This window comes from Salvelinus fontinalis, chromosome 2, assembly GCF_029448725.1.
Source record: "Salvelinus fontinalis isolate EN_2023a chromosome 2, ASM2944872v1, whole genome shotgun sequence".
Classification (NCBI taxonomy): Eukaryota; Metazoa; Chordata; class Actinopteri; order Salmoniformes; family Salmonidae; genus Salvelinus; species Salvelinus fontinalis.
In genome coordinates, this window is record NC_074666.1 from 41,314,175 (window position 1) to 41,335,379 (window position 21,205).

The 21,205-nt window shown below is 43.3% G+C and overlaps 1 protein-coding gene across 3 annotated transcripts in view; it reads right to left on the reverse strand.

Moving 5' to 3' along the window:
* LOC129819034 (zinc finger and BTB domain-containing protein 16-A-like) overlaps nt 1–21,205 on the reverse strand; it is a 125,531-nt gene that overhangs the window by 103,703 nt on the left and 623 nt on the right. For 2 of the 3 annotated variants that reach the window (XM_055875559.1, XM_055875541.1), the window contains exon 2: nt 17,256–18,586. In XM_055875559.1, the coding sequence (XP_055731534.1) occupies nt 17,256–18,493 (1,238 nt within the window). In that variant the 5' untranslated portion in view covers nt 18,494–18,586. Of the gene's footprint in view, nt 1–17,255; nt 18,587–20,727; nt 20,834–21,205 lie in introns of those variants that run through there. The other variant, XM_055875549.1, reaches the window with a different exon arrangement.

The window sequence follows — 21,205 nt, forward strand, 5'->3', positions numbered from 1 at the left end:
CCTCTCCCGTCTAGGAGAGCCAAAATCGTCAACCGTCAAAAATCAGAGAGCCATTTTGAAAACACCATGTGTAAATACACATTTACAGTACATGCACACACTAGTGTTTTTTCAGACGCTCTGAATAACACCAAAAAAAGGTTTGAGGCCATGGACCGCCAATTTTAACATTCTCTTCGTGGTTTCTCTTTTTTTTTGTGAGGTGGGGTGGGGGCAGTGGTGGTGGTGTTGAGGCAATCTGGGTCTCAAGACATCTAAGGTTCACAATTTGTTCCAGTGCCACTATTAATGTGTTGAAGGAGCGGGCTCGGCGGGGGGTCGAGGGCTGGCTCAAAGGGCCCTCTTCTCGGTGTGGAAAAGCGAACACACTGAACAAAGGTGGGGGTCGGGACCTTGAGGCCATGTGAAAGCTGTACCTCCCCGGACTCGGAATGCTTCTGCAGACACACTGGCCGCGCTGTGCTGGCCTTTGGGGTTGCAATAGGGAGGCAGGCCTCCGTCGCATTTGTTATGGTTCACGGCGAGGAAAATGTCACCACTCCCAACTCGGAAGGAGGAAGAAAAGAATGAAGCCCTGTGAAGCTGGGTGTCGACCAAACAACAACAATAACAATAACGACGAAAAACAATGACACCGAGCGAAGAAGACAGAAATGTGGGCACTAGATATTCGTTCATAAGGCTCTCGCTCCCCCCCTCACACACACACACACACTACTGTGGGCTTTGGATCTCCTCAATGATATGTCAAGGGTATTTGGAGAGAAAGACTAAGAGAGGCAGAGAGACATTGTAATGCAAACCCCCTTTCTTCACATTGCAGCTGGGTCTCTGATCCACTACATTCAGCCAGACTTTTTCAAAATGTCACGGTGACTTTCATGTGCCACACGAGGGGTTTTGATGTAAACGCCCGTCTCGTTCTCATGGGTCACCAGATCAGTTAGACGAATAACTACTCCGGTTTACAACAAATAGCTGACATATGCATTTGTCCTGTACAAGGCAACATTCAGCTCCAACAAAAGCGATAACGATAATCACAACATGAATGATATATAACCTTTCTAATCAAACACCATATTAAACTTTTTTCCCTCATATCTGAAAAGGCATTATCAAAATACTCTAAATACCCAATACAAAAAAAGTATAGTCTAGCTGCAGATCAAAGAAATGACATATTCAACAGGCCAAGACTCACATCTGTTCAAGATGGAAATGGATTCTGTTTGATATTTCTCTATGACCGCAGGCAAAATCTCTTTATTTTTTGAATGTGCTGTTTTATATTTAATTTAAGGCCGGTTGTTGTAGACATGCTACTAAAATACTGAAGAATAAATATCAAATGTTACTGAAAAATACGTATTTCATGTCATGTTACATTAATATTGTCTTATGGTTTCCATGGCCTTAATCTGTGACATTGTAAAATTTGGTATGTACTGTATTACATTTCTGCATGCAAAGGGTGTGTATTCTTTCCCATTTACGGTGGTTCAATGTGCTATTCAATTCACTATGGTGTGTGTGTGCGAGCGCACGTCTGTCTGTCAATAACCTACTTGCATTCAGTTGGATTTTTTAAAGCAGTGTGTGTTTGTTCTCTTCTCGTGGTAAATACAAAAGGTTTATTTTTAACCATTCCACCACGGTGGACAACAGTGACCGACTGACAGCTAGAGAATGAAGTTGAGCCACTACTTCATCACAATTGTGGGATAGAGAAGAGCATGTCGAGACAAAGAGAGGAAGGGAGAGAGAGAGAGCAGGGGGCAGGAGACCCAGTATCTCTACCATTACAGGGCAGAAACCCCTTCTGTTACAACTCTATTTAAACTGACCAGTCCACATAGAAACTATACTACCCAGGTAAGGCAATGCTGCGGTGAAATTGGTGGGAAAAAGTTGGTAGAATGTTAATGATGGTTTGGCATGCTGAATTTGGTAGGAAATAGGGTTGCCAAAAATTGAGAGAGGAGAAGGACTGAAATATTATATTCAGCGCATCTGTTTGCAGAAAGATTAACATTTATTGTATATTCCTGGTTAATTTGCAAGAATAACATCAAATATATCAATTTAGTTCATTTCAAAATGTCATATTTCAAAACTACATGATCAGTGCCACAATTCAAAACTATTTAATATCAAAGCAGCTCATAAAATCTCCAAACCACAATGAAATTCTGCCCACTCGGCATTCAGCGAAATGAGGTCATTCCGTTTTTGGGACATTCCTCTGAATATCAGCGGCAGCCATATTGTCATTGTTCATATTGTCACGGTTATGAAGGAAATAAAACGGTTCTCTTATGCGCTCACTCACTGGTGTTCAGTCATCCAAATTCAATGACTCTGTCAAACTCGGCTTGGGTTGAGGAGAGGACTGACGAGGAGAGGACTGACCAGTTGGATGGCAGGCCTCTTTGTGTTCTTAAGGACAATGGGGTGAGAAGTGGGGGTTAACCCAGACCCCAGGACCTCCCCTGCCCTCAACCCCTCCCCGTTAAGGCCCAGGCCAGGCAACCTCTGACCCTAGGGTCATTGTGTCCCTAAAAATAATAAAATCTGTTCCGACAGACTTCAGTTATTCATTTTGTACGGCCATTCCTGTCTTTCTTCACCAAGCATCCGTTTCTCATCGCCGACGGTGAAAGCAAGATTATGCCAAGATTAGAGGATTCTCCTGGCAGATGGTGCCTTTTTCCCCCTTGCTCAGAGCTCGGGTGACTTTCAATTTTTTTGTAAATACAAAAAAATGTAATAAAAAAAAAATAGGACTGCCTCGCCAAAGAGGATTTGATAATTGAGTCCTATAAAATTGTATATGATATTGATGCACCAGTATTGGGATTAAGCCAAATAAACATATCAAGTACACTGAAATCAAACTGCTGGGCGAAATTCCAGCAGTGGAGTAGGATTATTTAAGCACAAGCTGTGCAAAGTTAGTAATGCTTTTAGTTTTTTAATATCTTGATTGTGTAGTGAGTTTATTCTTATGCATGGTATCAACAATGACCTATACAGAGAATTAGGTGACCTGCTACAGTCAAATATTTGTACATTTATTGTACTACAGTGGCTCAAAAAGGCTGCTTAAGTAATGTAGCGCGGAGTTGGGGTGTTCACAAGGTATAAAATCGTACTTGCCTAAATAACACCCTGACAACAAAAAGCTCCCTCCATTGTTGTGAGCATTAATCTGCTCGTCTCTCAGAGGTGGCTGACAGACAGTAAAGGCGTCCGCATGCTTCCCGTCCAAAACAGTTCGTGGGTATATTATGACAACATGTTTTTGTTCGTTTTGGTCTTCAGTACGGGTTTTTTCGGCAGTTCACGCACAATTGTTTTCTCGAGGCAAGCCGAAGTTCAGACGCATTAGTCTACGCCCCTTCGTCGGTGATTGGTCAACAGTAGGGATTCTTCAATGAAGTGTTTGTTGTCATTCAACGATAGACTCGTTCTCATGCACAGCCACAAGATGGACAAAGCACCATCGCTTACTTTTTGTTTTTGTTGTTTTTCAAGTTAAGGTATTTTAAGGGAGAATGCGAGCACACTCGTTCGGTTCTACAATACTATCCGAGTTCGGCTAGGTGCCAGCCGAACTGAAGCATGCGGAAACCTTAAGGTCCCCATCTTTTTCATCCACGCTGCACTTTTCCTCACGCCCACCACAGACGCACTGTTATTGTTCTAAAACTTTGCCTGAGTGACAAAATGATTTGCTGATCAATAAAAATACCCCTTCTCTATAAAGCAGCATCCACTGGAAGTTGGCCAGCCCCCAAATACATCCCCACCCCCAATGCTCTTTGATCTTATCGGAGGCCTGACTTAGCAAAAACAGTGGTCCTCCCATGAGGCCTGTGCAGGTTCCTATTTCACTCGGGCAATGAAAGGGACTACTGTAAATAAATGGGGGCCTGTTTGACCCTGCCTTTGTCTGGGCTGAGACCCCTGCATCCACTCTACTGTAACAGAGCCCACCTCTCACAATAGTGGCTCTCATGGCTCTAAGACCCCCAGCCTTCTGCCTCTACACCCACTGAGGGCAGGATTAGGAAAAAAAAGGAGCGCCCCTGTCAGATTCACCAACCCACAACTCCAAGGGTGTCCCCCCCCCAGCTTAGACACTTTAGCCTTTGTCCTCTGGCCCCCTGTGCAGGACCAGGGACTGGGAGAGAATGGGACACACAAAACCCTGGGACTCTCCGTCTCAGGATATGAGCAATAGGCCAGATCAAATTGATAGATCCAAACAAGGGAAATAATTTTACTATTTGATTTTCCTTTGCACGAGGCTCTGAAGATTAACTACGTCAGATGGAGAAAAAAAGTGTATAAACTGATCGAATAAATCACACACACAAATACATATGGAAATACAGTATTTAAATCCCTAGAGTAGTTGCTCTTATACAATAAGATACTAAAAGTGAGAAGAAAAAAACGAAAAAAACTACCCACTATGGCAGATCGGTATCGTTGATGGTGAAACTCTTTCACAGTCCTGTCTCTTTTTCGACCAGTGTGTGTGTGTGTGTGTGTGTGTGTATAGAGTAGAGTGTAAAGTGGTGGTGTGGGGGGCGTCAGGTCAGAGGCTAAGTCAAATATTTCCCCACTCTGAGGTATGTGAGGGGATGCAGGAAGCTGAGGGCCCGAGATAAGGTGTGGCGTGGCGATAAGGACCCAAGCACCTGTTAGGGAGTCCAGCTCCTCGTGTGCTGCAGCCATAGACAATGCACCAGATGCCAGTAAGAAAAAAAGAAAGAAACTCTGGGTCGCTCTGAGAGAGGACGCCAGAGTGAACCCGGAGACAGAGAATCAATGGGCGTCTCCTTAGCTGGAAGGTCAAAGCAGGAGCATGGGGGTGTAAAACTGCTGGCTGGACAAGCAAACCCTTATTTGGAAGGGAGGCGTGTGGGGTGGAGGGGGGGTGGGGAGGAGATCCAGGCCTATTTTACACTATGCTTAATGGCGTTCGACGAGACCTGACAGCATCATCAGTAACTTCCTGGCCGAGACAGGAGTGGCAGAAATGATGCCGTTTGACTCATGACATGTCAGAGCCTCCCGCTTTGGTGATCCGTCCAGGGAATGGAATGGCTTTTTTCCGCATTTGAGGACCACAGACACAAAACAATCCCGATCTGATTCAAAAAAAAGAAAGACCTTGGGGGGAAACTGACAGCAAGATCGTAAACAAGAAAAAGAGTTTGATACACCTACTAATACAAATAATATGAGATTTAATAGCATAAACCAACTCATATAAATCATCTCTAAATGTAAATTTCATCCAACCTTAAGGATCATCAAATAATACAAACTGTACAGTATAAACCTGTCAAACATCACTCATTGCAGGAGAGATCCAACATTTCATTGCCATATTAAGATCATCTCCTTCGACTGACTCCAGCTGATATGGGGCCTCGCCAAGGGCCATTCTATCCATCCTCAGCTCTCTGCCACTGCTAATCTCTCTGGACGTCTTCGGTCAGCAAATACATAAATCAATTATGGTTTTAAGCTTGATGCCATGATTTACCCAACTGATCCCCCCTGGATTACAGTAAGGCTTAAAATGTGTCTCGAGCTAAACCCTTCTGGACCGCACTTGGCGTTCCCTGCGTTCCCTGCTAGTAGCGTTCCTTGGCGTTCCCTGCTAGTAGCAGTCGGAAAGAGGGGCAGACATAATGTATACCAATGTTAAGAGCCATTGAAAACCGAGAAAAAAATGTCAAAGTGGCTCCAAGAGCTAAGAGGGTTAACTGTGTGACCAAATGTGACCAAACAGACGGTCAACAAAACCACAAGAAAATAAACTTCAACAAAAAATTGCCAGGCAGGAATGCAGACTGGCAAAAAGCTGTCCAACAACCTGCCTGATTAGATTTGTGTGTCTATTATGGGACATAACCTGGCTTGGGTCCTGAGAGGAGGGAGATGGCCGAGTAGTAAACAGGACCTATGTGGTGCCGTCCAGCCTACCGCACAACCCAGTCCCCTACCTGAGTGCTCCTTTATGATGGGAGTTTTATGACCCCCTTCTTAGCACGCTCGTATCACTCCATTGGGGCCCCTTGCCAATCTCTGGCACCCCATTCAGGAGGCAACAAAGAGGCTAATTAGAGTCTCTCTCGGTGGAAGCCCGCGGAGGGCTCCGATTTGATACTTCCAGAGGAGGCTAGGAGCCGCGGCGGCCGCATTCACACAGGCCTTGTGCACGCTTGGGTTGGCCCTTTGGCTCGGGACCCCGCTCATTGTTCCCCAGCGCTCGGCAGCGCGTTAGAACCACCGAGGGGGAACCGACACGTCTTCTTTCATGTGGCGGGACCCGGCAAGGAGATGCTAATGGGATATCGACAGGATTAAAACACCGGCGTTCAGGTCCAGAGAAGGGGGGGTGGAGGTGTTCAGGTCCGGAGAAGGGGGGTGGAGAGGTTCAGGTCCGGAGAAGGGGGGTGGAGAGGTTCAGGTCCGGAGAAGGGGGGGTGGAGAGGTTCAGGTCCGGAGAAGGGGGGGGTGGAGGTGTTCAGGTCCGGAGAAGGGGGGGGTGGAGAGGTTCAGGTCCGGAGAAGGGGGGGGTGGAGAGGTTCAGGTCCGGAGAAGGGGGGGGTGGAGAGGTTCAGGTCCGGAGAAGGGGGGGGTGGAGAGGTTCAGGTCCGGAGAAGGGGGGGGTGGAGAGGTTCAGGTCCGGAGAAGGGGGGGTGGAGAGGTTCAGGTCCGGAGAAGGGGGGTGGAGAGGTTCAGGTCCGGAGAAGGGGGGTGGAGAGGTTCAGGTCCGGAGAAGGGGGGTGGAGTGGTTCAGGTCCAGAGGGGAGGGGCAGAGGGAGCGGCTCTATGAACATGAAATTAAAACCTGGCTTTCAGGTGGATCATTGTAATTCAATTGGTTTTTAATGGGAAAGTTGCTTGTGCTTAGTTACAGTAAGAAAGAAAATCTGTGAGCACAAGTCGTAAAGTGGTAAATAGAATTAAAATAACACCAAAATGGGTTTTCAAAATTCAAGGAAAAACTAAAAAAACTAAACATATTCTCTTCAAGAGCCAATGACAGAATATAATCATAGAAAAGTGTTTAACATTTTATCTCCACAAGTGTTTCAGGCAGACATCAGTGTAGCTGCGCTACGTGGAGAGAGAAAGCCATCAGGAAGGTAGGCCAGATAATAAATGTACATGTCACTTGATAACTGGCTGTAACTGCTAACCACTGGTGTGTTTCCACTCTCACCAAGGCAAGTAGGCAAGCATAGAGGAGCGTGGGCTGTCCCCAGCAAGTTCCTCCCTCTGACCACAAGCTCCCCAGAAGGACAAAAGATAGGGGCCTCGGCTCGCACGTTTCATAACAGCCTGCCTGACCACGAGGCCAGGCGCCGCGCTCTCAGCACTAGCCAGGTTTAGCCACGCAGAAACAGGTGAGGCAGAGCTGAGGTTGGGCCAAGAAAACAGACACTGATGTTACACAACAGCCCTCCTCTCGGTTCTTATCTCTGTCTGTCCAATGTTCGGTTGATTCCCCATTGCCATGGCCACGGTCTTTCTTCTCCCCGGGTCCAAAAAACGGCTATTTCAGATGTTAGGCGAGAGGTGTTGTGCCACCTGGCTCTGTACCGAGTCTGCACCACGCTCTCCCGCCTGTAATCCGGCCATCTCCAGTTGCAGCGGTAAGATAACAGGAGCCAAAGCACTGAAGAAAGGAGGAGGCTTGCGCAACAGTAGCGAGTCTATGCACCCGGCGCCAAACGATGCTTATCTGGTTAATAAGCTGTGTGATCTGGTTTATCTTTTTTGGGGTGATATATATTAGATTTTTACTGTATTTAGTTGGTTAAAATCAAAGGGTGTTTATGTTGTTGAATCTGTGTACGACATTAATTCATCAATTATTTAAAAAATAACTGCATAAGGTGATGACGTATGAGCGGATTCTCAAATCCGATAGCGATGAATTTTTTTTGGGGGGGGGAAGCGCTCCTTCTGATAGAGAACATGCCTCTGTGATAATCTGTCGCTGTAGTCAGGGGTGTGCAGCCCATCCACATGATGTAACCCAGTGTTAAGTCTTTAATCGATACATCTCCCGGCATGACAGTGCGGACAGAGCACAGATCTGAGATCAGAGAGATGGCGGTGTAAATCTTTACAGTTCAACCAGGGCCTTTTAGAACCTGTCTATAATTGGGCGTCAGCCAGCTGCCTCGGCTCGGGTCTGCTCTACTGCAGCGGCTGGCCAGCCAATAGCTTATCCTCAGATGCATAAACAAACACTGACACCAGACACTACATCAACCAGGCATCAAGACTGAGACTATGAAGAAGAGTTAGTCCGGGAGGACAACCTAACGCTTCATGTCTCACCCGTCCTCAAATTTGGTCTGTTCTGGTAGACGAGGATCTTCCGGGCACATGTGCCCTTTTCAAAAAGCTTTTGTGGTGCTGTTTGGTTATTACCCTATGATGTACTACTGTACCTGTGTAGAGTGCTCTCCAGGGGAGTTCGCTCACAGATTTTAAATGGGGGGATAATCCTGCTCCATGTAATGGATGTTCCTCTGCCAGTTTAGCTTGCAATAAAAAGCTTCTACATTGAGCCAAGCTTAGGTAATGAATCTGTACTTTCTTTCCCACCATAATGCAGACTATGACAAAGCACCTACAACACAATGAGGAAAAAAAGAGCGCTCACTGACACACAAAAGCCTATCAATACAATCTGGTAAAATAACTAAATCCCATAGGAACAATATGTTAATTTAATTTGTATCTGGGCCCACAGATTGGGGATGGAATAGGTCATCTTGACCGTTGGTGTTAAGGTTTAAGCCTAAAGCAGCCTTGTGGTTCTTGGTGGTGGATATGATATCAGGTGTGCTTCACCTTATAGGGCAACTTCTGACGTGCACCCCTCTCTGTCCCTCTCCCTACACATCATTTCAGCATGCAGGTTGTGTGTTATATCCTGCGACAACGCTATGGCCGTTATCAGGCCCTATCTGCTCTTGGTTTACTGAAGAGGAGCACGCGTGGTTATCAGTCCTCCTGATATGCACAGATAAGGCCCCAGACTCCTGTTTAAACACTAGGGACCCTGGGTATTAGAACCATGCCGACTGCGTTTGACTATGCCCTCTCCGCCCACTTCGCCACAACGGAGGACAACTGAGGAAATTGAATATCCGAGTCAGTTGTTGAGGAATAGGCTTCTCTATGTCAAAGATGGCCGACGAGGGGTGGACAATCGTTGACAGGGGTTCATTCATACACTGTGCGGCTTGGATATGAAAGAAATGGTTCAAACATTGACGGTTAGTTATGTTTAACAGCTATATTCTGAAAGGGTTCTGGAGGGGGCATTCTTGTTTGGTTGTAAGTACATTAGAGGCCAGGCATCTGCATGATAATGGGTGTTAAGTGAAAGAGATAAACCCAAGGCTATGGCTCTTTGAATAGGAGGCTGTGTTTGGAATATCAAGCAGAGTTGTCTTCCTTAGAGTTAGTCCCTGTACGATTAATTTATTTGTCTAATAAATCACTCAGCCTTGCCCGATGATTATTTGCTTATCACGGGGTTACTAAAATATTGCTGTAATCCAGTCTCCCTAAAGCCACGAGTACACTCACCCAGACTTCCTTCAAGAAATAAATCTGAGCCTGTCAAATATGTCCCGGCTTTGGAGAAAGGGAAAAAAACCCGCAGTTGTTGTTGTTGTGGTGAGATGGAGCTTTGATTTGGCCCCTGTAGGAAACCTGGGGCGATTGAAAAACAAACACAGCCCTTCATTTACCAATCCCTCACTCATAAATCTCCGGGAGATATCAATACATGACTCTGGGGGGCTACTTCAAGGGATACCACCTCGCTCCATTTGTGGAGCCAATCCACATCTCATCCAGTTGTTGAGGCTTTACGATAGAACCCAGGGCCTGGGCGAATGAATGGAGCAGGCTAAATTATACAGGAAGCAAGCACTTACTGATGCATTCATTCTAACACACACACACACTCTCGCTTGTGCACACACACGCACAAAGGACCTGTGCCACGTCTGGAAACAATTATGGCCGGTTAACTTGACCTGTTTGCACCAAATGAACTCCCAGACTGAAATATTTTTCAAGTTTGTAACTGGAGATGGCAGCAACCCTGGCACAAGGCTGATGGGATATAATCTGTAATTAGTCAACCAGGACCATTGCTCTGTGTGCTGCGAGCTGTCAACAATCAAAGCTTCTGACAAATCTTTAGAAAACCCAAACACGTAGGTCTATCAACTGGGGAACCACGATTCCTGTCAATTGCGCCAACATAAAAAAAAGAAGTAATCGGATGAAAGTATGTACAGGTTTGCAGATAATAAACAGGAGGGAATCAGACAATCATATTAAATCAAATCATGACTCATAATTCTGCCAATTTATCCTTATAAATTAGAGCCACGAGAAGATAGGGATCTGCATATATTTAAAAGCAGACATTTTCTGGATACAACGGCAATTCGTTATACACGGATGATAAAACAGGCGATGCTTGACGCAATGTTTGACTTTATACTTCAAATGTCTGAAGTCTGTTTGAGGAAGCTTTAGAACAAGGCTTACAATATTTAGGGATGTCATGGAACATCTACTAATCTAAATGAACCCATTAGTATTCTGTTGGGGCAGCCAACAGATCAATGCATGAAACGGTTTGGAAATCTCTTTTGATCCTAGATTTCCCATCTCTTACACAACCAGGGATGATCACATTGATAAAACTTTTGAAAAACAGGCAACCTCACCACTCAATTTCTCCAGGCAAAAAGACGTATCCTGAAAATTACAACAATCGTCCTTTGACGTAAAAACACACTCCAGCTTTCACATTAAATAATTAAATAAGCATTCAATAGATCTTACCTAAACCCGAAGGACATTCAGGATAAATTGTGATTTATTAAAGACAACCATTGGTTTTAACACCGCAAAATGAAATTGTTTGCCATTTTGTTCACACTAACCCAAGTTATTTCATGGCAAATAAATCCAAAAACACGAACGTTTTAGTTTATTATAGCTTACAAAGGCTCTATTCAATTCCTCATTAATTTTAAGGACAGTGGGTGAAGGTACACAAGGCCATCTCTCTAAACAAGTAATTCTGTATTTCTACCAAAATTCATGAAAAGAATATAGAGTAACTGAGACGGAATACACTCAAATCTGCCAATTAGAAAGCTTTTGTTAAATCAGTCTTCGGCCATGCTGTAGACATACCAATATTTTGGTAGGGGCTGCTGAAACAGAATCCTCACGTGAACCTTAACCGTGGCACATACCATCTGATTAGCACAAACATTTCAAGCTGAGCAGGTCCACTCAAGGTAAAAGAGGCCGGTAGAAGAAAGAAAACCATTCTGACGGTGCATGTAGTAGTGATGCAATTAAATTTCAGGAAGTGCTCTCTTTCGTTCTCTATTGGCAGCCAATTTAACTTGGACACATTCAGAGTTATTGCATTACATAAACGTAATGTACAGTAACAACAATGTTCAGCAGAGCACAAAAATTACAGAAACAACAAAAGATAGTTGTAGAAGATCAGGGTACTACTAGGTAAAAACTTTTCAGCACAAGTCATCTTGATTTTGGAATCTTTAAAATGTCATCCGACTCTTTTATGTTGCGTAAAAGCCTGGAGTTTCAAACATGACCTAGGACCTGTAAACTCACCAGGGGCACCCGCTCCCCTCCCATTCCTTGTCTCAGTATAATCTTAAGCAACTGGAAATGTGAGCTCTCAATCAATTCTCACACACTGAGTCAAACCCAAAATCGGCAATTCCACTAACGGAATTGTGCTGCGCAAACTTGTGAAACATAGACATCTATGATATGGTCCTATGATTACTTCAGATTTGGTCCGGTCAAGACCAAATCTGAACCAATCATGGATGTCTATGTTTGGGCCAAATGAAAGCCGGTTCAGACGTCTGTGGAAGTTGAAATCAAAAAGTTGTTGACGTTGAAATCAAGGCCAGGGCAGACTCACCAAATTTCAACTACTTTTCTATGTCAATTACATCCAGTGCTCAGTGGTTGAGGATGCTGGTTACAGTAAATGGAAAGAGAGGGGGCTCGTGGGTAAGTATCAGTAAGAGCCAGGAGGTGACATTAATTGGAGAGCGAGAGAGGAAAGAAAGAGAGAGGGATTGGTTGTCCCGATTTTTCATACTCTTGCTTTGACTACCAGACAAAGAGAAAGAAAACGGTTATCAGCGGAACATAACAGTATGCCAGCGGAAGGTAGGACAGTAGCAGGTGACCCAACTGTGGTTTGTGACTACAATGGGAAATCATTGTAGCCAATTCAATTGCAGAAATTTAGGTCGATTTTTTCCGGAAAATCTGTTACCGATTTGGCACAAGAATTTAGAGTTTTATTACTTAAATCATTCATAAACAAAATTGATATCAGTAAAAACACTAACTAATTTATAGATCTACCTTTCGTGAACTTTCATTATCCTCCCTCATGAGGGAGAGAATTTCTTAAAAAGATGTGGGTTTTCATAAGAGAATTAAGGCACAAGGCAATGTTTCTTAAACTTACAGAAGGCAAATCATTTCTCCAAAACTAAATATAAAAGTGTTGACATGAGTTGGCACAGGTCTTTGCTTCAACATTGTGTTTTGATGTATTTCTAATACATTTTAAGACTTTTCTAAGACCCCTTTTCTATCTGTTTGACAAGAAATCAAAGCCTTTGCTTATTCCCAAGTTTTGGGATTGAAAAATGTATATATGCCTTATTTACTCATTAATATAGACTCGTTCGCACCCAATTTGACATTCTCCTATGATCTTCATAAGATGGTGCTCATTGGTCCTTTTACACGGAAATGACCAATTCCAAATCCTACAAGCTTCATGAGGTGTTGGGCTATGTGTGAGAGTGGCAGGCCATTAGCAGAAACGGAGTGTTTCTTAAAAAGTAGACAATGACCTATTTCCCAAATTTCGAGACACTAGTACAGTTCCTTGACAGTTTTGGAAGTTGAGCAACATTTCTCATGTGCAGACAACAGCACGCTGACCGGTCTACAACAGGATTTGAACAGCGGTGCACACCTGGCGTGGATTTACTTGCTGTATACCTCTCAAATCCCCCAACCCTCCCCCTCCTTTGCAGTCCTACATACACACTACTACTATTACTACCACCCCCGCCCTCTGGCTATGCTGACGAGAAGCAGAGGCCAGCCGAGCGGCCGAAAGGTTAGGCTGCAGAGGTCAGGGCTTGGGTCCTGTGCACAGCCCTCATTTCCTGGGCTGGACAGTCTGCACCACTTATAAAGCTAATAAGGCCCTCCTTGTCCCCCCGGTGGCTGGGGGCCCCAAACTCTCAATCACTGGCCACACCACAGGGGTCAGGGGTGGGCTGAGATGGGTGTGAGGAAGGGGGGGGGAGGCTGCTTCCCATTAGCTGGCCCCCCTCACCAGGTGCGACTAATGGGCTCAGCCAGCGCCACGGCAGGACAGCTCGCTAGTCACCCGGACAGGCCTGGAAGTCATCAGGGGAGAGGACCTCAGCCTCGGTCGCCAACCACAGACTTGATGGTTTCAGAGAGAACGACAACAATGTTGTCTTGATAGCCTACTTCAAACTTAAAAAGGGATTCACCTGTACTTTTGTATATGTTTTGGCCAGTAGTTCTGAAAGTAGAGCTCACAAGCCAAAAGTGAAAATTGCATAATGTGTCACATATGTGCACCAGGCAATTGCTCTCTCTCACTCTCCTGATGGGCATCATCTGCATCTTGATAGCTGCCACTCACATGTTGACGGGCTGAAGCTCATTGGTTGAACTCAAATTGCTAGAGGGCTGGTCCATGTGGGGGAACATTTTTGGGAAATAGGGCAGCACAACTTCCAGAAAAACAGTAACTTTCAAACTAGGGATTTTGTGGCTAATTGAGGTAAAACTAATTCTGCTCACAGATTATGCATGTATGAACTACACATTGACACATCCAGCCCAAAGCGTAGGAAGTTGAAATACTTAGTTGCCAAAGTTCCAGAGCATGTCTTTAAAAATCATATGAAAGCAAATATTTAAGTGTCATGTAGTAGCAGCAACAAGTAACCTGGTGGCATAGACGGGTTAGCTGACAACACCACAAAAACGATGCGCGCAATTCAAAGGGTCAAAACGACGTGTGTTATGGTTCTGGATGGCCAGATAGCTAGCAACAATAACAAGAAACTGCGTGAGGTGAACCGTAAGTGGCTCATTTCAGCTTGTTTGATCTTGTTCTTGATACCATGTTTTGATTAGAGGTGTTTTGACTGATGTTACGTCTACGCTAATATGGCAAAAATTTGCTAGCTAACCAACAACTGTAACGATGTATTTGAGAAACAAGTGCTCATTGTGCAACTTTGTTTACAGTGAACATTGGAGTTGAAATATAGTTTGCATGTTATCAACAATCTAAGCCAACCCCGTCTGTCTTTCCCCATAGTTACGCACTAGTCGGTTTTGTTGCTAAACAACCAACCCGTCTATTGAGTTACAATGCCTAAAGGACAATTACACCAATTTTCAATCTCATTTTCATTATCTCCAGCACAATACCAGTATCTACATAAGTGACAACGGCGCAATTATACATTTGACATAAACATATATAAAGTTAACATTTTTTACGATGACCGTCAGACACTACAGAGACTCGCGGTGATGTGGGGAGCAAGAAAATACCCTGCCTCTGGGCTAAAAACTCCATTTTGACATGTAGACACTGGTATGGTGCTGGAGATAATGAATGAGATTGAAAAGTGGCGGAATTGCCCTTTAAAGTACCTACATTATTGACTTTAGTACCCAAGTTTGAAAAAGTAACTCGTACCCAATTCTGGGTGAAAATTGACAACCATAAAATCCAATGCAAATACCAGTAGTCTAATGGAAAATATGCTACTCATTTCCATGAAACTTCACTTTTTTCTACCTTTGGTTACAAAAATGTAACCAAAAAAACTATGAATTTAACCATTTCTAGTGAAAAGGCATATTCATTGGTTAAATTCTTCTGAGGAATGTATCATCAAAGCAGGCGATCTTGACCACAAGAAGCTAACCTGACATTTATTTATTGCATCAGAATTCAACTTTTTCTCTTGGCCGAGAAAAATATCTAAATGAGGGGTAAAATCTCAAACGTTTATATTTGCAGTGCCTTTAGAAAGTATTTCTGGATAAGTCTCTAAGAGCTTTCCACACCTGGATTGTGGAACATTTGTTCTGTCAAATCGGTTGTTGATCGTTGCTAGACAACCATTTTCAGGTCTTGACATATATTTTCAAGTAGGTTTAGTGAATGGGACATTCACTGTCTTCTTGGTAACAACTCCAGTGTAGATTTGGCCTTGTGTTTCAGGTCATTGTCCTGCTGAAAGAGAAATTATTCTCCCAGTGTCTGGTGTAAAGCAACCTGGTTCAGTCTTTCCTTTAGGATTTTGCCTGTGCTTAACTCCATGCCGTTTCTCCCCCAGTCCTTAACGCTTAAAAGCATACCCATAACATGATGCTTTCCACCATTATGCTTGAAAATATGGAGCGGTACTCAGTAAGGTGTTGTATTTGGCCCAAACATAACAGTTTGTATTCAGAACAAAAATCTATTGCTTTGCCATATTGTTTGTTGTATTACTTAAGTGCCTTGTTGCAAACAGGATGCATGTTTTGGAATATTTGTATTCTGTACAGGCTTCCTTCTTTTCACTCTGTCAATTAGGTTAGTATTGTGGAGTAACTACAAAGTTGATCCATCCTCAGTTCTCCTATTACAGCCATTAAACACTGCAACTGTTTTAAAGTCACCATTGGCTTCATTGTGAAATCCCTAAGCGGTTTCCTTCCACTCCAGCAACTGAGTTAGGAAGGACATCTGTATCTTTGTAGTGACTGGGTGTATTGATACACATTATTTTTACCCATCTGCCAACAGGTGCCCTTCTTGGAAAACTTCCCTGGTTTTTGTGGTTGAATCTGTGTTTGAAATTCACTGCTCGACTGAGGGACCTTACAGATAATTGTATGTGTGGGATACAGAGATGAGGTAGACATTCAAAAATCATGTTAAGCAATATTTTTGCATACAGAGTGAGTCCATGCAAATTATCACATGACTAGTTCAGCACATTTTTAGGCTTTCCATAACAAAAGAGGTTGAACATTTATTGACTCAAGACATTTCAGCTTTTTACTTTAAATTAATTTGTAAAACTTTCAAAAAACATAATTACACTTTAAATTCAGGATTTTTACAACAACATGTGTAAAATGTTGAGGGGTGTGAATACTTTCTGAAGGCACTGTAATTCATGGATATTAGCTTAATAGTCATCTAGCGTGTTAGCTCTAGTTTAGATCCCTGTAATATGGATATCTTCCATACACGATGCGCCCATTAGGGTGTACCGCCACTAAAACTCGATACTTGTAAATTCTGTAATGCTTTCCTTGTACCAATGTCTGTCCTGTTCAAACTGCATGCTTTTCTTTGGATGTTGAATTCCATAGTTTTTATAAAAACTGCACCCTTTAATTCACTGTTTCCAACAGAGTCGGAAGTTAAGCGTGCACTACCACTTGATACTTAAAAAATATACATTATTTAATTCTTACTGTGTACCTGTGCTTGTCCTGATTAGAGTTGTCAGTTGGATTTGGAATCCACCGTTTTTGATAATTTGCCTTCTATGCATCCCTTGCGAAAACTAAAAACTCTGCCATGCAATGATTTACAAAAACAATACAGATTTCAGCACCCAAAGAAAAAGCTTGTTACACAGGACAAACATTGGTACAAGGAAAGCCTTAAAGAATTACATTTTTTACAGGTATTAACTGATAGTGTCTCGATGTAGTCTGTGGTACATTCCGCCGACACGGAGTTGAGTTTACTAAGCTGCTAGCTAGCTAGTACATGCAACAACAAAAAAACATTTTCAACAGAAAAAAAGGACTCAAACTTTTGTTAAGTAGATTCCTGAATTATGAAAGGTAGAAAAATGTAGTCCTATATTTTATGTACGTATATCAGTAAACTTAAATGAGGTAACTGTATGCAAAATTGTATTATATTTTATCATTGATTTGAAGAAAAAGTTTTTGGCAAAGATCAACAAGTTTACAAATGTTAATAGAACCAAACCAGTGAGAAAATTTTACAAAGTTGACCTTACCGGTGTTGCTCCACAGCTTCGTTGTCTGGTAGCTCTGCGCCACACACGTTGCAGCGTTCGTGCTGGTTTCTGCCGTCTGGCTTCATACCAGCAGCCAGCTCCCCCAGCTTGTTGAAGAACTCCCTCTGGATGAAGCTCTGGGGCAGAAGTCCCCCGTAGGCACTGAAGTCCATGGACATGGCCAGGGCAGGGGACATGTGGAGAGAAGAGGCCATGGAGGCCGGCATGGATCGCATAACTTCGTTTTTATGATTGGGAGGCAGAGAGTACAGGGAGGTCAGCTGTTTCTCGGTCATCCCTGTCATGCCCGCCATGGCTTCTAGACCCATTTGGCCACCATCTGCTTGCGGGTCACCCATACCATCCTCCCGGACGTAGTGCAGCTCGCGGGCACTTGTGATCACGCTGCTCCTGGTCGGGGTCCCTGGGCCGTCACGGTTCTTGTCCAACTCGCCGCTCCTCTCACCATTGCTGGAGGCGCTGGACTCCATGGTTCTGGGGCTCTCGTGGCCTCCGCCTTCATCCACTTGCATCATCTCCGTCTTGATCTCGGTCATCAGTTGGCGGTGGGAGTTGCCGTGAGTCAGGTGCTCTCCCCCGAAGCCCTGCTGCAGGAGGGACTGGCCGATGCTCATCAGGCTGTCCACGGCAGCTTTGGTTGGGCTCATGGTTGAGAGCCCAAAGGATGTGGAGACGGAGGGGCTCTGGTCCAGGGCAGAGGCTTGCTGGGTGGCTGAAAGGTAGCTCCCCTCCATGGAATGCTTCTTAGCGTTCTTCCCTCCTTGCCGGCCCTTGCGCTCGTCTTCTTCCTCCGTGCCGCCATCGTTCATATTGGCCTCTGTGTCATTATCATCCGAGGACTGGATGGTCTCCAGGATCTTGAGACATTGCTCCTCCAGGTACTCGATTTCTAGGATTTCTGCTGCGTACAGCAGGTCGTCCAGGTCTTCCACTTTGGCCTGGAGTGTGGCAGTGTAGGCGTACTCCAGGATCTGCTGGAAGGTCTTTGGTGAAAGGAAGTCCAGGGTGTAATGCTGGCTGTTGCGGTGAAACAGAATCTCAAACATCTTGCTGGTGCAGGCCAACACGGTTCTGTGAGCATGGAACTCCTGGCTGTCCACCATGATGACCACGTCGCAGAGGGTCCCTGCCAGACGCATCTGGTTGGCCTTCTGCAGCAGGACCGTGGGGTGGTTGGGGTTCTGGAGGTGGATCATACCCATTTTAGTCAAATCCATAACGTCGCTGAGATCCGCCAGGCCAACTCATGAGGCTCGCTTTCCCTCCTCAGCAGTTTCTTCACTTATCTTTGTAAACAAGATAAAGTCAATCTGGAGAGAGAACAAGATAAGCATATCAGAATATTTTAGGAAAATACTTTATAATATATGAAAACAACTGTTGGCGTCTCAACTATATATCATATTTGGTCCTAGCCCAATAAACTTCAAATAACTGTGGTAGATAAGATCACAGATCAATATTTAAACCTACACTTTTATATAAAAAATCCAAACAGTTCTGCAGTGTTAAGTTAAAACAATCAACCGTGGTTGTATGAATTACTGCAGATTATTTGAAAAGCCATTGCAAACCATAAATGTTATTTGTCTTTTTTGTAATAATTTATTTCAATTAGATAAAGATCAGCAATTTATCCTTCTTTTCTGGGCATTTTCAATTCAAATTGTTCTCACCTCTCATCCAAATAGGCTACATTAACATAGCACACTTCACAAAATGAAAACAGGTCTCTGCACATGACACTGAGCTGTTCTGTACATAATAAATACAACTATGGACATACAATTTTTACAATCCCAGTAGGGTTGTATGCAATGACATCATAGTTGAAATGAGTGGCCATAAGAGCAAATTATCAATATGTAAATAACACAAGTCAAACGCCAAGCAGACCAAATCACCCACTCCTTATTCAACTAAATTAAAATCTTTAAAAAACCACCCCATCTTTTCCCACTCAATGTATAGTTATGTGAAACATGAACAGCAACAAATATGGACCACTGAGAGCCTTGCAACACCCTAGTCTTTGTTAGAATGCGTTGATGCTTGGTTCACAAAGACCATCAACACCCATTCTGAAATGAAATGGCATCTTATTCAGTATTCTTATCACAGAGAAGAGCAGTGAGCACAGAAGGGAGCGAGCAGCGTGCCAGGAATAGTTGGAACAGAGGATGTCGCAAAAAAAGCAAACGCCATGTAGCACCAACAAGATTATATTACAAACGCCAAAGAAACGCACGAGTCATTGCTGTGGACACCTCTTTAACTTGGTTACGTAATATAAATTGCTCTACACGACTACAATTCTATTGTAATCTGATCTGAAAACCCAATTTATTAAAAGATGCGCAGGTTTATACTAGGACAGAATAGTTCCATTACTGCTTTTACTTGGAATGTACCTGGTTTTAATGTCTATGGAATGTACAGTAGGCTAGGCGATCAATGATTTGAATGCATGTTGGCATGTCATTGCCCGCTCTCACAAAAGATTAGACCACACGAGGAATAACCTGTAATTTAATCATATTAAATTATATAATCATCACCGTTATTACAAATATAAAATGTTATTTCAGTAGCCTATTACAATTAACATGATTACGTAGCTTATACTCATTTTAGGCAAGTCATTTTATAATTTACATTTTCCATTAGAGTTAATCAAGAATCAGAAACAGTAGGCTACAGACTTTTTCAATTTTTCCGAAAGCGCAGAAAAAATCTATTAATTTATGCTAACATTATGCATCCACAATTCCTAAACAAGGCTAACAATATACTCAGTGGCTCTCATAAAAATGAAGTCAACAGTTGGCAATCATTGGAAATACTCAATGAAAATTCTATTCAATTTCAGATAGCCTATATTACAGAGCAGTTCAAGACGGTACACATTTGGTATTGATGTAACTGGTGAACGTCCAACAAATGACAACAAATGTTACTTTATGACACGAATAACAATTTATCGCTAATTTATGACCCAGTAAATAGGTCCATGTCTATAGCGATGGGTAATTAGCTTAGTGCCCCAGGTTTACCATAGGAAACAATCGAAAGTTGCCTAATAAGGATAGGTAACGTAAAGTCCACAAATTGTATGAAGAACTGGATTAAGACAGTGCGTCAAGACGGCGCGTTAATGTCACCAAATAATTTCACGCACTCGTGTGAATAGACACCATTGAAGGGTTAATTATTATTTTCAATCAATAGGCTATGCTGTATTGACAGCATATCAACGCCAACATAACGCAATCATACGAGAACCCTCTAAGGACCAACTGTATCCACGAAGACAGTTGTCTGTCCGAAGCGCGCATCTCTTTAGCATTATGTTCAAAGCGTCCTGATGTTTATAAATCTGAGACAATAAAAACCTATGCTCTTAGAAATTGTATCCAAACACATTTTGCTCAAGAACAAACAGTATACTCACACTTCTCTCAACAGAGTCCACTAAAGTACATAAGGTCGAATGAGACCCAAATACATGATCTCAACCGGGACTGGTTGCAACAATGATTCAATTCGCTAGCCTGCTATTCTGATTAGCACACAGGTGGAATCGTTTGATGTGAAATCATTACAGCTTGAGAGCATTTTATTTGGACATGTCATTGTGATTGAGCTTGGACGAGATAACCCATATCGATAGCAATTCAATTTGCCATTCCATCTATAAACAATGTTCTATTTATTTGCGTCGAGGCAATATTTCATTAAGAATAAAGGAATAAGCATTAGTCGACCAGTTATCTATGTGGGTCTCTGGTGTAGGCCTACAATGTACATCAGTCAGTCAAAGAGATGGACACAGTTCAGATTATTGCCCTTATGTTCAAGATGATTTGTCATCACCGCTGCACGAGCTCCTCAAGTGCGTCATTTGTTCGCTTTTTAAAACTTCCAGGAAT